This window comes from Haliotis rufescens, unplaced genomic scaffold, assembly GCF_023055435.1.
Source record: "Haliotis rufescens isolate VD_foot unplaced genomic scaffold, xgHalRufe1.0.p SCAF_29, whole genome shotgun sequence".
NCBI classification, from domain to species: Eukaryota; Metazoa; Mollusca; class Gastropoda; order Lepetellida; family Haliotidae; genus Haliotis; species Haliotis rufescens.
This window is the reverse complement of record NW_025963990.1, coordinates 2,437,890-2,452,500: the sequence shown is the minus strand read 5'-3', so window position 1 is coordinate 2,452,500 and position 14,611 is coordinate 2,437,890. Positions and strand designations below refer to the sequence as shown.

Genomic DNA, 14,611 nt, shown 5'->3' with positions numbered 1-14,611 from the left:
CGGCCGGCACCGCCGGAACTTCCCTGTAACATTAATGGATATATGAACATTTGGATGATGAAGTTATATTTAATGTACAGCAGCACTAATAATAATCCACGACGTCGGGATTTGTTGGTTGTCGAACGGACAACTAACCAGGTCCGTTAAATGGATTCAGTAGGTTGCTGAAGACCTATTCTACCCCGGGTGGCCCAGTCGTCTAAGGCGGCGCGATTCGCTGTGCAGGGTTGCGTCCCTTGGGCACGCCAGAAACCTATGATTGTGGGTTCGAATCCTGGTTTTCCCCGATTATGTTTCTAGGTTTGTCAGCACCATACCCGTGCTCGTGGGTTTCACTGAAGTGGTAAACGTCTGAGACCTGCATCACTTCGGGCTTTCCTCCCACATGAAGCTGACACGGCGTGATATGACTGGAATACTGTTAAAAGCGGCGTTAAACCCAACTCACTCACTCACTCACTCACTATTCTACCCCGGATCTTCATCATGATATGGACACGAGTGAGCGTCAGCGGGGTTCGCTCCCTATATGTAACCTCTATCACTTGTTTAACAAATCACACATGTAGACATAATGTGGTCACACACGACTGAGAGTGTGTGTTTAAACCTAACAACTCTGGTCGAATAGGGGCGGTCGGGTAGTCTAGTGGTTAAAGCGTTCGCTCGTCACGCCAAAGACCCGGGTTCGATTCCCGACATGGGTACAATGCGTGAAGCCCATTTCTGGTGTCCCCCGCCGTGATATTGCTGGAATATTGCTAAAAGCGGCGTAAAACCATACTCACTCACTCACTCACTCACTCTGGCCGAGTAGACATCAGTGCCGTGAAGAGCAGTGCGCTACTATACACGCTTCATTCAAAGGTGATGTTGGACTGTGCTGTTGCACTGCACCTCGTCAAGACGGACACCTGACTAGCCTAACATCCTGTCAGAACCGAATTAAATGTGCATCACTGTGTGAATAGGAATTTTTCTAAACTGTCATGTATTCCAGTTGGTTGTGAAGACACTGTTAATACCTACGGTCGAACTTCACACACTTCAACCCTCCAGATCCGATCTCTGAAACACAAAGAAACACCATTTGATAAGTCCATTGTTGTTTTTGTTTGGTAGGTTGTTTAGCCCCTTGCTTCTCAGCAATATTCTAGCTATTTGACCAGTAATAAGTATTGTTATAGTTCAAACCATTTCAATACGTTCCTTTAAAATTTCATTTATCTAAAATACAAATTGTTTCAAAGTGTATCTATATTCTATAGCCTTTGTCCGTTTGTATGCTACATACATGCGGCGTATCTATAAATGTCAATTAACACCTCCTTACGTTGCAGATCTTACGTATGTGTGAGGTGAGGTGAGGTGAGGTGAGGTGAGGTGAGGTGAGGTGAGGTGAGGTGAGGTGAAATTGGGTTTAACGTGGCGTCCAAGATTATTGCACTTATATAGCATGCACGTGTGTGTGGCTGCTTGTACCAGTCCGGACTGATGCTGATTTAATAGTACTAGCCCGCTGAGATACCATGCCGCAGTTTAACATGAATACCCCACTCAGACACAGTATACTGACTCCGAGCCGATCAGTCCTTGTTTTAGCCCCTTAATGCCGTGCGCCAGACAGGGTAACAACAAGTACAATCTTTTAACGTCTTAGGGTATGACGTGGCCGAGGATCGAACCCCGAACCTTCCGCTCTACCTTAATGCCGAGCGTCAGACAGGGTAACAACAAGTACAATCTTTTAACGTCTTAGGGTATGACGTGGCCGAGGATCGAACCCCGAACCCTCCGCTCTACCTTAATGCCGAGCGCCAGACAGGGTAACAACAAGTACAATCTTTTAACGTCTTAGGGTATGACGCGGCTGAGGATCGAACCCCGAACCCTCCGCTCTCCGGGCGGACGCTCTACCTCTAGACCACGGAGGCGGTTTCTTACGTATGTACATGTACGTGGTCACTGACCTTGCCCCACGTTATGTAATACCTCATCTACAAAACGTGACTGATATGGTCAATCTGAGAGACGAGCCCAGACCACCAACAGAAGCAGACACATAGTACGGCAAGTCGTGGCGTCAGCTACGGCCGCCGCCTCACCAACGACTCCGTCGACGACATATGTGACGGTATGTGTAAGTGACAGAGTGAGTGTCCGCACCCGGTAATATTGTAGACTCGGTCCCGCTGTGCGTTCTGTCACGTGATCATCATTACTTGTACCATTCCGACCTATTCCACCCATCCATAATAAACATGGCTGCCCTCTTAAAGTTCTCACCTGAGTTTTGTCTTATGTCGTCTCACTGAACTACCATCCGAGGGCAAGCACACGCTCGTGGTCAGATGGTGGAGAAGCTAAAGGTCGGTGGTTCGATCCCTGATCGTGTCATACCAAGATACGTTGGTACTTGTTGTTACCCTTCCTGGCACTCGCCAAAGTGCAAACAGATACACATGCACGCTCGTGCATGCGGGTCGCTATATAAGTGGAATAATCTTGAACGCGACATTAAACCCGATTTCACCTCATCATCTCGAAGTCCTTAAGGATTTTAACATGACAAAAAGTGAATATATGCCCCGGTGTTGTAGATTTTGTTTAAGCGTCTGTCAAATGTGTCACATGAAAGTAGACATTATGTTAAAATATGGCTACGTACTCTCTTTCGTTGTCATGGAGACTGAAGAATCCATTAATGACCTGGCCTATTGGCGCTAAAAAGTTCAAACCGCCATCGAAATCGTTGAGGAAATCCGTGAAGGTACAGGTCGTCAAAAAGGAATCTAAATGAAGCGAAAACAAATTTAAAGCATTTTTCACCATCGTATATCTATTTAAATAGTGAGTAAGTGAGTATGGTTTTACGCCGCTTTAAACAACATTCCAGCAGTATCACGGCAGGGGACACCAGAAACGGGCTTCACACATTGTACCCATGTCGGGGATCAAACCCGGATCTTCGGCGCGAAGAGCGAACACTTTAACCACTTGGCTACCCGACCGCCCCAAATCAAATAAAACGGCGATGTGACACCAGGTGTTCGGAAAAATATGATCACGCCCACTTTTATTTAAAAGGCCAAGGTTAACATACAGGTCAAGATCAGATGTCAACATACCTGTTATCGCAAGGCAGCCATTGAAACTCGTACAAATCCAAAACTGGTTTCAAATACTAGTGCTGCCTTGTGTTTAGCTAACAGACACTAACCTTTTCATGTGAATGCCGGATATTACCGGTAAAGCATTTTAATGTGTGACAGATGGGAGGACTCCTGGTGTTATCACTGATTTTTATGACCACCTGGTGTCATCACTGATTTTTAGGAGCACCGGGTGTCATCACTGATTTCTACGAACACCTGGTGTCATCACGGATTTTTATGACCACCTGGTGTCATCAAAGATTCTACGAACACCTGGTGTCATCACTGATTTCTACGAACACCTGGTGTCATCACTGATGTTTACGAGCACCTGATGTCATCACTGATTTTTATGACCACCTGGTGTCATCACAGACTCTACGAACACCTGGTGTCATCACTGATTTTTACGAGCACCTGGTGTCATCACTGATTTTTACGAGCACCGGGTGTCATCACTGATTTTTACGAAAACCTGGTGTCATTACTGATTTCTACGAACACCTGTTGTCATCACTGATTTGTATGACCACCTGGTGTCATCACTGATTTTTATGACCACCTGGTGTCATCACTGATTTTTATGACCAAGTGGTGTCATCACTGAATTTTACGACCACCTGGTGTCATCACTGACTTTTACGAACACCTGGTGTCATCACTGATTTTTATGACCACCTGGTGTCATCACTGATTTGTATGACCACCTGGTGTCATCATAGGTTTTTACGAACACCTGGTGTCATCATAGGTTTTTACGAACACCTGGTGTCATCACTGATTTTTATGACCACCTTGTGTCATCACTGATTTTTATGACCACCTGGTGTCATCACTGATTTTTATTGACACCTGGTGTCATCAGTGATTTTTATGACCACCTTGTGTCATCACTGGTTACATTTATTTATTTGCATGTAATATGGGTCATACGGCCTTCCATACAATAAACATCTTGATCTTGATACCAACGGAATCGTACACTCGTCCCTGCTTTTATAGGTATCCCAAGGATATGCAGGAATTAGACGTTTACCACTTCGGTGAAACACACGAGCATTGCCACGGGGTGCTGACAAACCTAGAAACATAATCGGGGCGAGCCGGGATCCGATCCCTAGACGTAACTCAGCACTTGCGACGCCTTTGACGAATGTGCGACCCGCGCCCCCTCAAATGTTAAGAAGGCCCGAACGTTAGAAGGCACATACATGTGTAGACTAACATTTAGTCTCTGAAATCTTATATTACACAATATCCTTCTTGACATTTAAAAAAAAAAAAATTCCCTATGCTGATGTGGAATAGAGCTAGCTTGAGCTGGCTAGACTTGCTTTTGTATGCATTTCTAGATTATGTTTTTTCATAAAATAAATATATTCCACGGTCATGGTGCAGGACTAATACATGTGCTGCAAACACATTAACACAGCGAGAAAGTCACATGGTGTTCATTTGAAGTAAAGCTATGATTACACATGTTCCAAACAGGGCGGTGGGATCAAAGGCTGCCATGGAAACATGTCGAGAATAAGAGATGGCTGTTGCTGTTATTCTGATTCTAAGTTGGGGGACATAAATAATATGTTTGTTTCTCATCACTTTGCCTTTTAAAAAAAAGATAATTTATTTTTTTTAAATTTCGATTTCCTTACCACTCCATCTTGATAAACGATTGTACCAAATGAAAGCAGTTAAAAAAATTGCCGAGAGTAGGGAAGAGAATTTATGGATTATCTATTCCTTATGTTTATTACTTGCCCGTGCAAAGCTCACCTGTTTAGGGGCGGTGAGGTAGCCTAGTGGTTAAAGCGTTCCCTCGTCACGTCGAAGACCCGGGTTCGATTCCCGACATAGGTACAATGTGCGAAGTCCATTTTTCCCCCAAAATGTGTCCCCAAAGATTGAATATTGCTAAAAGCGGCGTAAAAACATATTCACTCACTCACCTGTTTAATAAACATACAGCAGTATTACACATTGTTTAATACCAAAACGCCTGCTTATGTACTGCTGGAACAAGATACACAAACAAACATTGAAAGCTCTCAGCATCCCTTTGCTTATTTAAACGACATTGCAGGAGGAGATGATAGATCACTGAGAGGAGCTTATGCACACTCTATGACCCCAGCAACCCCGTTGCTAGGCTGACGTCACATGGCATTGTTTCGCCGGTGGGTCTTGCAACAAACTTCCACAAATCTCGTCATAGAGTATTGTAACGTGATTGTAAACTTGGCGGTGCAGGTCCCGTTTCACAAGGAGATCGTATTGTAGGGCAACGACAGTGGTAAGTTTCTAAATTTATTTATGTATGTGAGTTTCGATAACCTTAGCGCTACGATAACTTTGTGGAACGGACGCCTGAATTCTAAAGGTGGGCCGTTGTATGGTATTAAATAGAGAATCGCACCCTCGTATCTTTTGATATCAAATATATCAACGTGTGATATTTGATATCAAAAGACCCTTGGCTGAGATTTTATTTATCATCTAATATCATTCTTCAAAATTTTTCAGTTTGTAGACAGTTATAAGCAGTTTCTTAAGTGTAAAAAGTGCTGCTAACAGCTTCAGTAGCAGAGCCATTAGTTATGTTATTTGATTGTGACGTCATGGCAACCAATGACGTCACAATGGTCTGCAAAGCATTGTGATGCAATTTCATTGTAGCGATATTTACAATGTAGATATCGCTTGATCTTACTCAAGCGATATCTCCCGTGGGAGCCAGTTTTGGATGATAATTTAATATGTGTCAGCGTTTGACGTGTTTTAAGTATTATTCTGTCAAACTCAATTGGATTATGTTGTGGATCGTGTAGGTGTCAGCCTATTCATACACGAAAGTGAAATTCTAAAGAAAGTTATGAATGGCAAGTAATAAATAAAATGAAACTCGTGAATAGTTCTCTGGTATCTGACTGGCTTTCGCTCGTCAAATACCAAATTTATTCCCTCGTTTCATAAAATTGGTATTACACGGGAGCTCGTTTAGTATTCTATATTTACTATCACTTGACTAAATGTCATTCAAAGACTTGAGCAGGGAGAAGTTTTTGTGGCTTTTATTAGAAAAAAATAGCTTACTTCGGATCTTGCAGCAGAGGTAGCTGAAGCGTCTGTCTCGGTTCTCGATACTAAAGTAGGCCGATATCCCCCTAACGGCGCCATTGTCCCCGCACTGGAACAGCAACGGCTCGTCAAACTCGTTCACGTCAGCTGTGGAAGAATCCTACGTGTATATTGTAAGCGGTTTGTAATGCCAATGCAATTGGGAATAATCTGACTATAAATCCAATAACAAACACAACAAAACCTGCAAAATACTTGATCAAATGTTGAAATTTGGGAGAAATGTTAGCAATTTCTTTAAAATATAATATTTTACTCCGATACTTTACTTGTGCGATGTTATGACAAACCACCATATAACTGGAGCATACATCCTTTTAAATGTTTTTTTAATTGTTTATTTCGGTTATATGACGGCAGTCTGTAAATAATTGAATCTGGACCAGAGTATCCAGTGATTGACATCATGAGTCGATCTCATAACTGGGATACGATGACATGTATCAACCAAGTCAGCTTGCCTGACCACCCGATCCCATTAGTCGCCTCTTACGGCAAGCATGCATTGCTGAAGACCTATTCTAACCCGGATCTGCACGAGGATCTTTAGGAGTAATCATACACTGTATAACACGCTGTTTAAGGCGAGTAATGTTCACTTACTGTTCCATTCACACTCTTCTGTTGTGTCCGTCTGCGCACACCGGAAGTCCCAGATTCTGTCTTCCGCCCAGCTTGAATGGACACTGGACAGTCCTACCAGAGAGTTGCCTCTTGGACATATCACCCGGAACGGAGATCCAAGCCTGGTCATCCATGCACGTGTGCACGTGCACAGCACAGTTAACACCAGCACGTGCAACTGAGGGAGGGGTACAAAATAAATATAAATAAAATATGGGTCGAGAGAAAGAACTCTATAATTGATTTGTCTTTGTTGTTGTTTACGCCGCACTCAGCAATATTCCATCTGCATGATGGCGGTCTGTAAATAATCGAGTCTGGACCAAAGAATCAAGTGATTAACATGAGCATCGATGTTCGCAATTTTTATACGTTTTCAACTATCAATAAAAATTAAAGGCTGAAGACAGAAGGAATCAGATAAAAAAACGTCATTTCAAACAGTTGACAAATATTGATAAAATAACCCTAAACCAATATTCCTTATTGTGTTGACATTTATTTTGATAATTATCAACATTAACATAGAACTATAGAATCAAACTAAGTCGTGAAATATATTTCACTACATAAAACCAATAAGCTTCATTATTACCAAAAATTTCAGATGCACTTACGCTGCCGGACAAAAGAAATACACACTTGAAAGTTGGATTTGACAAAAAAAGTACAAACCTTATGAAAACGTTACAAGGCTAAAACAGTCGCCGAAACACTGCAAGCTTAAGGTCCGAAGGGCAACTCTGATACCCGTATCAAATACATCAACATCGAATAAATATTTCTTGTTCGTTTCATTTTTAAGCTACCATCAAATATGGGTGTATACTTTTGCCTCCCCGTCAGCTTGAACACTTATAAACCAGTTATAACTGTTAGTATTTCCAGTATAAGGAGCCGCATCCTCTCTATCTCGAGGGCTCGCATCACGGTAAACCTACTCTAACCTCTGGATCCATTCTCATGGTTCTCGCAATCACAAATTACCCGCCCTTGATTTTCATTAGCCAGTTTGATTTACTACGCTACCCAATCAGAATGCGAGTTACAAAACAGCCCTAATGCTGGGTTTGCGATATCAACAACATGACGGCCTGACCCTTACATTAAGATTGAATTGGCGAGAAATGTAACGTTGAAACTGACTAACACGCAAAAGAAATCGCCCCAATATCTTTTTGATGGAAAGGATGTCTCCATGTCCATTAAACCTGGCCGTGGCAAGTTCACTTTCTACAAAGCTTGCCCTGTGAGAAACCCATTTCCTTTTCCTTTAACCTGACGTTTCATTGGTTGGTAAAATTGTATCGAAAATCAAGGGCAGGTAATTTGAGATCGCGAGAACCACGGGAATGGATCCATGGGTGATTGCACGTTTACCGAAATACGAGCCCTGGATATATAGAAGTTGTTACTGTTTTTTGTCTGTTGTTTAACTCCGCATTCGTCAATCTATAACAGCGGCTTGTAAATAATCGAGTCCGGACCAGACAAACCGGTGAGTGAGTATTGTTTTACGCCGCTTTTAGCAATATTCCAGCAATATCACGGCGGGGGACACCAGAAATGGGCTTCACACATTGTACCCATGTCGGGAATCGAACCCGGGTCTTCGGCGTGACGAGCGAACGCTTTAACCACTAGGCTACCAGACCGCCCCCTACCGAGTCTGAACACTCGGCCCACTGGGTCACCTATTACGACAAGCATACGTTGCTGGTGACCGTTTGTAACCTGGAATCCACACAGGGTCGGCCCATATTACAAATACAGAGAACAATTAAATTACATCAGGGTTCAGGGCGCAGATTCGATGCATGAATGATCCGACTGAAGTATTTTAAAATATTTTCAAAATGGTGTTAAACCACAATTCAGACACTCCTTGGTGTAACTAGAGATACATCAACAAACATGTCTGATAAAGGTATAATTGGGAGAACATGTATTAGCCAATGAACTCATATGAATCGTTCCGCCTCAGAAAATTACCACCTTATAACAATTTGATTTAAATCCTTGAATGAATCCAACTGCTGTCCCGAGTTCCGAGTTTGGAACAGTAGCCACGTGGTGTCATTTATCAGCATGACAACGCTAGAGCCCATACAGCCAGAATTGTCACTAACTTCCTCGCAGCCAACAACGTCAACGGCCTGCCGTGGCCTGCACGCTCACCCGACATGTCCCCCATAGAACACCTCTGGGACTTGATGGATCGTCGTGTTCGACAACGAGCACACTCTCCAGCCAACCGGCAAGAACTGATCTTGGCCCTCCAAGAAGAATGGCGTCAAATCCCACGTGACCTCATCAGATGACTGACTTTTTCTGTGCGTCGAAGAGTTTTTGCGTGTATTGAGGCATTTGGTGGTCACACACGCTACTAATGACTTGTTATTGAACGTGAGCGATTGTTTATGTACTCTGCCTATTGTCCATGATTCTGAAAGCTCGAGTTTTGTACCACACCCAACTTTGTGGGGCTCTGACGTCATTCTCGGTCGAGGTATGATTGTCATTTTTAGTGTTGATTATGTTGATATATTGATCTTCTCAATACACTTTACTTCATGCATGTATGTTTTGCTGTTTTTGAGCAAGAGTGATTTCAAACTCTGGTAAAGTTTCTTTTGGACGTCAGTTTATATACAGAAATTGAAAGTTACAATGAAATGTGCCAAAATTAAAGTGACAGGAATATCATGCAAGTTAAACAGCTTCAACATTTCTAAAGCCAGTATTAATGAATTTAGACATGCTTCCATATCTTTTACTCTAATGCTGGATAAATCGTTTGAAACGTCACGAACAATGGATGACGTCATCTTCAATTATTCATGACAGTACGTTCATATGACGTCATGTTCATACAGGTCTCTTCGCAAACAATGCAAACAATGGAACTCTTGGTATGAAGAAAACATTTTGTCATCCAAAACTAGTTCCCACAAGAGATATCGCGTGGGTGACATCAAGCGATATCTACATTGTAAATATCGCTGCAATGAAATTGCATCACAATGCTTTGCAGACCATTGTGATGTCATTGGCTACCATGACGTCACAATCAAATGGCATCACTAGTGGCTCTGCTACTAAAGCTGTTAGTAGTACATTTTACACATAAGACACTTCTAATTACTGTCTACAAACTGAATAAGTGGGAAGAATGGTTTTTGGATGATAAATAAAATCCCACCCTCGTGTCATTTGATATCAAATATATCAACACTCGTTGATATGTTTGATATCAAAAGACATCGGGTTAGATTCTCTATATAATGCTCCGTAAGAATTGCTGAAACTAATTTAATCTATATCCACCCCTGAGGGTAATATTATAGTAACAACTACAATAACTATAATATACTACAGAGATACATACCAGAAGCATCCTCGTGTTCTGGTTCTGCCACTGGAAGTGTGAGATGAACGCGCGAGGGCTGAGACGCACCCCCGAGGACACCAAGTGTGATTGACCCGTTTGATTACACACCCACAATCTTCCTTGCCTGTCCAAGCCTTGGGGTGTTATTCAGATGTGTTACTTGACAAATCTACATAATGATGAAAACAGTATTGGTCCATTTTAAGCTCCCATTTTACTAGAAGGAATTGAACCTAGCCCATATTGATGCAATCTCTCAATATTATTGCTAATGTTCCTTTTAATTATTTTGCTATTTCGTTCCTCTAAGGTCAAACGTACACTTCACTGTTGACAAAATGCTCGGCATTTAAGGCCCTTTGTATACCATAGTATACATTATAGTGTGTTTATATACGTTTGGGGGCGGTGGGGTAGCCTATTGGTTAAAGTAGCCTCCGCCAGGTGAGCGTGTACTCACTTACCTGTCAAAACTTAACACCTACATCAAAGAGGCCTACGTAGCACACCTGTGTGGCCGAAGGCCCGGGTTCGATTTCCCATATGGGTTCAATGTGTGAAGCCCATTTCAGGTGTCCCCCGCCGTGATGTTGCTTGAATATTGCTTAAAAGCGGCGTAAAACCATACTCACTCATTCACTCACAATATGCGTTTGTTTTGTCGATGTTTTGAAAACTATGGTATTCACAAACAATATCACCAACCTGCAGATATTTTCATAAAATGTTAAAAACCCGATCATATTTTCTTGTTTTATACAATGTTTGGTTTCTACCGCAAACCACTGAAGTAAAGGGATGATTTTGAACATGTCACTAAAAGAGGCGAACGAATAGTCAAATGTGAATACAACGTCGACTTCAATTTTCCTTAAATCTAGTCGGTGAAGTCATGCGTGTCTGTTCATTAAACCCGGGGACACTAACTTGCCCCCAGACCCGCTAGGGTGCAGTCAACATGGATCTCCCCGGGGGTCACGTGTGATCGATGGAGGGCTGAGTCTGTCCCTACGGAGACAGTCGCGGTTGTATCTCGCTCATCACCCAAGGGTTGACCATCAATATTACTGCACTCTACGTATATCAGTACACACTGACGGTGAGCTGCCTACACAGGGTTTTATTTGAAATAGATTTATTTTTTTCAGTTGGCGTTTCAAAACATTTTTTTTTCACTCAAAGAAACCAAACATATTTTTTTTATTCACAACATATTTTTCAGTTAAAAAGGAATGTCATGTGGACGATGTATGTTTTTGAAAACCTGAGGACAATTATTGTATTTAGGATTAATTATTAACACATTATATGGAGTCACAGAAAATTGCAGGCCCCGCTCGTCCATGAATATCAAATGAAGCGTCATAAAATGTAATTTGTTTTGCTCCTACCAACAAGAGACTCAAGTATTTTAAGTTCTTTTAAAACCAAAATAAACGCGCTCCTTCTCTAACCCTTATGTTTTAGGAAGTAAATATACTGCTTACAACTTTCACTACTTATGCAGTTAAATTGTGACTTTTTTACACTTGATTCAATAAACAGTCCCAGCTGTCTCTGAAACTGTTGGAAACATAGTGTTTAATAAGGTAACTGACATTTGTAAAAACAAGATAGTCCCTGATGTGCCATTATTGTTCAATGGGAGTACCCGTGAAGATCCAGGGTAGAATAGGTCTTCAGCAACCCATGCTTGCCGTAGAGGGCGACTATGCTTGTCGCAAGAGGCGATTACGGGATCGGGTGGTCAGGCTCTCTGACTTGGTTGATGCATGTCGTCGTATCCCAATTGCGTAGATCGATGGTCATGATGTCAATCACTGGATTGTCTGGTCCAGGCTGGGTTATTTATAGACCGTCGTCATATAGCTGGAATATTGCCGAGTGCGGCGTTAAACAACAAAGCAACAAACAAATGATCACGAGTTTCGTGTTTTTGAAAGTTCGGTGACGGTTGAGGATCGTTGCATCAAGTACCTGCGACAGTTCGGTGGTAAAGTATACAAGACACACACACACACACACACACACACACACACACACACACACACACACACACACACACACACACACACACACACACACACACATATATATATATATATATATAAAAAAATATATATTGCCACCGTTTACTTACCGAACTTAAGTAGCAAATGTATACATACATGATACACTTACATGTGTTTGACCAGCGAGTACTACTTTACATGCTTCAAACACTTAAAACTGTTTCATATTGTATTACTTATTTCATTATCAGTTTATTATCAGTTTATGGGACTTCATATGCAAATGCGTTTTGCAGGGAAAAGAAGGGGTAGTCGAGAGTCGTCAGGTTTTGTTGTCTGAACTGGGTGTTGATGTCTGAAAGCTCTTCTCCCCCGGTGGAACACGACGGTGATCAAAGAGCCGAGGCATCCTGGCTTCAACTGCCGACTGCCCCCTCCGCATTGTGGACAGGTTAGGGTGGCACTTTCCGAAAACGTTGTTTAAATTATTTATTCTATGCTGCCAGCTACGAAAGCCTAATGGTTCCACTTTGGTTACATACACTATTTTTAATCGAAATTTCTCGTTATTTCGATTATTTTCTCGAAATAACGAATATTTTCTCGTTATTTCAAGTTTATCTGACAAACTCAAAATATCGATTTTTGTCTCGTTGCTTCGATATTTTTCTCTCGTTATTTCGACTATTTTCTAGTAATTTCGATAATTTTCTCGTTATAGCAAGTTTATTTTAATAACTCGCAATTTCGATTTTTGTTCTCGTTATGTCAATTATTTTCTAGAAATTTCGAGTTTTTGAAATAAACTTGAAATAACGAGAAAAAAACTCATAGATGCCTCACGAAACAAAACCAAAGGTAGTGCAGCTGCACGACTGAGAAATCGATGAAGGTTCAACTTGTTCAACTTGTTCAATTGCTGCTCGGGCCCCAGGAACCTTCGAAATGGTCCTGTGTCTGGTCCGGTACGTGATGCTTTTCCTGGATCCGAACATCGGAATATTCTGGCGAATGTTTTCAGGCAGGTTGACTGTATAGCCTTTCAACTCAATACTCTGATCATCGTAGATTCGGTTGATGGTGGTAACGCTCGCTGACTTGGTTGATGCAAGTCATCGATCCCAACTGCGTGGATCGATGCTCATGATTTCAATCACTGGATTGTCTGGTCTAGACTGGATTATTTACAGACTGCCGTCATATAGCTAGAATATTGCTGAGTGCGGCGTTAAACAACAAACAACAAACAACAAACAACAAACAACAAACAACAAACAAAACCTCCCCGCCTTAGCTTCTCTTAGCTGACCTGGCCATGAAACATGAACCCTGGCGACTGCAGTTTGTGTGGCTGGTGTGACATTCGGCCTACAGTGACGTCATGGGTCTGTAGTGATGCCTTACAAGTCTTCTTACCAGTAGGATGTCTCGTCCTTGTCTCTGACTTGTATCATCCATGAAGCAGGTTTCGATGTCTTTTCGAATTCCCTGTGAGTGAGTTGGGTTTAACGTCGCTTTTAACAGTATTCCAGTTATATCACGGCGTGTCAGATAAATGTGGGAGGAAAGCCCGAAGTGATGCAGGTCCCAGACGTTTACCACTTCGGTGAAACCCACGAGCACGGGTATGGTGCTGACAAACCTAGAAACATAATTGGGGCGAACCGGGATTCGAAGCCACAATTATAGGTTACTGGCGTGCCCAAGGGACGCAAGTCCGCACAGCGAATCGCGGCGCCTTAGACGACTGCGCCAACCGTGCCCCCAAATTCCCTGTGAAGCTGATCTGAAGTTGCGCGTTAACCATGACATTGGCATGTTCTCGTCTTATAGCTACACTAAAAATAAGCTGGCAACAAGATTTACTCAAATTATATTTTTATATCCTTTCTAACTTCATCTCACTTTGATCTTAAAACTCTGTTTATTTTCTTCTATAATCTTAAGGACGGGTGGGGTAGCCTAGTAGTTAAAGCATTCACTCGTCACGCCGAAGGCCTGTTTCGATTCTCAACATGGGTACAACGTGTGTAGCCCATTTCTGATGTCATCCGTGGTGATATTGCAGGAATATTTCTAAAGACGGCGTAAATTCATACTCACTCATTCAATTATTTCAGTTAGGGAGAAGGGATATGCCGACGAACCCAGTTGGGTAGCAGGAATTGATTTGTTGATTTCTACTAATCCCTTAACATTTCCGACAGCTAGGTCCTTGGCACCTGTTTTGTACTAAACATACAATTTAGGTCTTAGATAGGTCTTAGGTCCTTCAATATAAAAGTTAG

The 14,611-nt window shown here is 42.1% G+C and overlaps 1 protein-coding gene across 1 annotated transcript in view; it reads right to left on the bottom strand.

The window, feature by feature from the left end:
- The window catches only part of LOC124137769, a 13,720-nt gene extending 955 nt beyond the window's left edge, over positions 1-12,765 (bottom strand). Inside the window, exons 1-8 of the mRNA XM_046504209.2 lie at positions 12,666-12,765; positions 11,239-11,385; positions 10,309-10,445; positions 6,900-7,098; positions 6,252-6,383; positions 2,672-2,795; positions 1,033-1,071; positions 1-23 (exon numbers count right to left, since the gene is read on the bottom strand). The exon at positions 1-23 is cut by the window's left edge and continues 955 nt beyond it. Of these exons, the coding sequence (XP_046360165.2) occupies positions 1-23; positions 1,033-1,071; positions 2,672-2,795; positions 6,252-6,383; positions 6,900-7,098; positions 10,309-10,445; positions 11,239-11,385; positions 12,666-12,765 (901 nt within the window). The remainder of the gene's footprint in view (positions 24-1,032; positions 1,072-2,671; positions 2,796-6,251; positions 6,384-6,899; positions 7,099-10,308; positions 10,446-11,238; positions 11,386-12,665) is intronic.
- Positions 12,766-14,611: the final 1,846 nt, after the last annotated feature.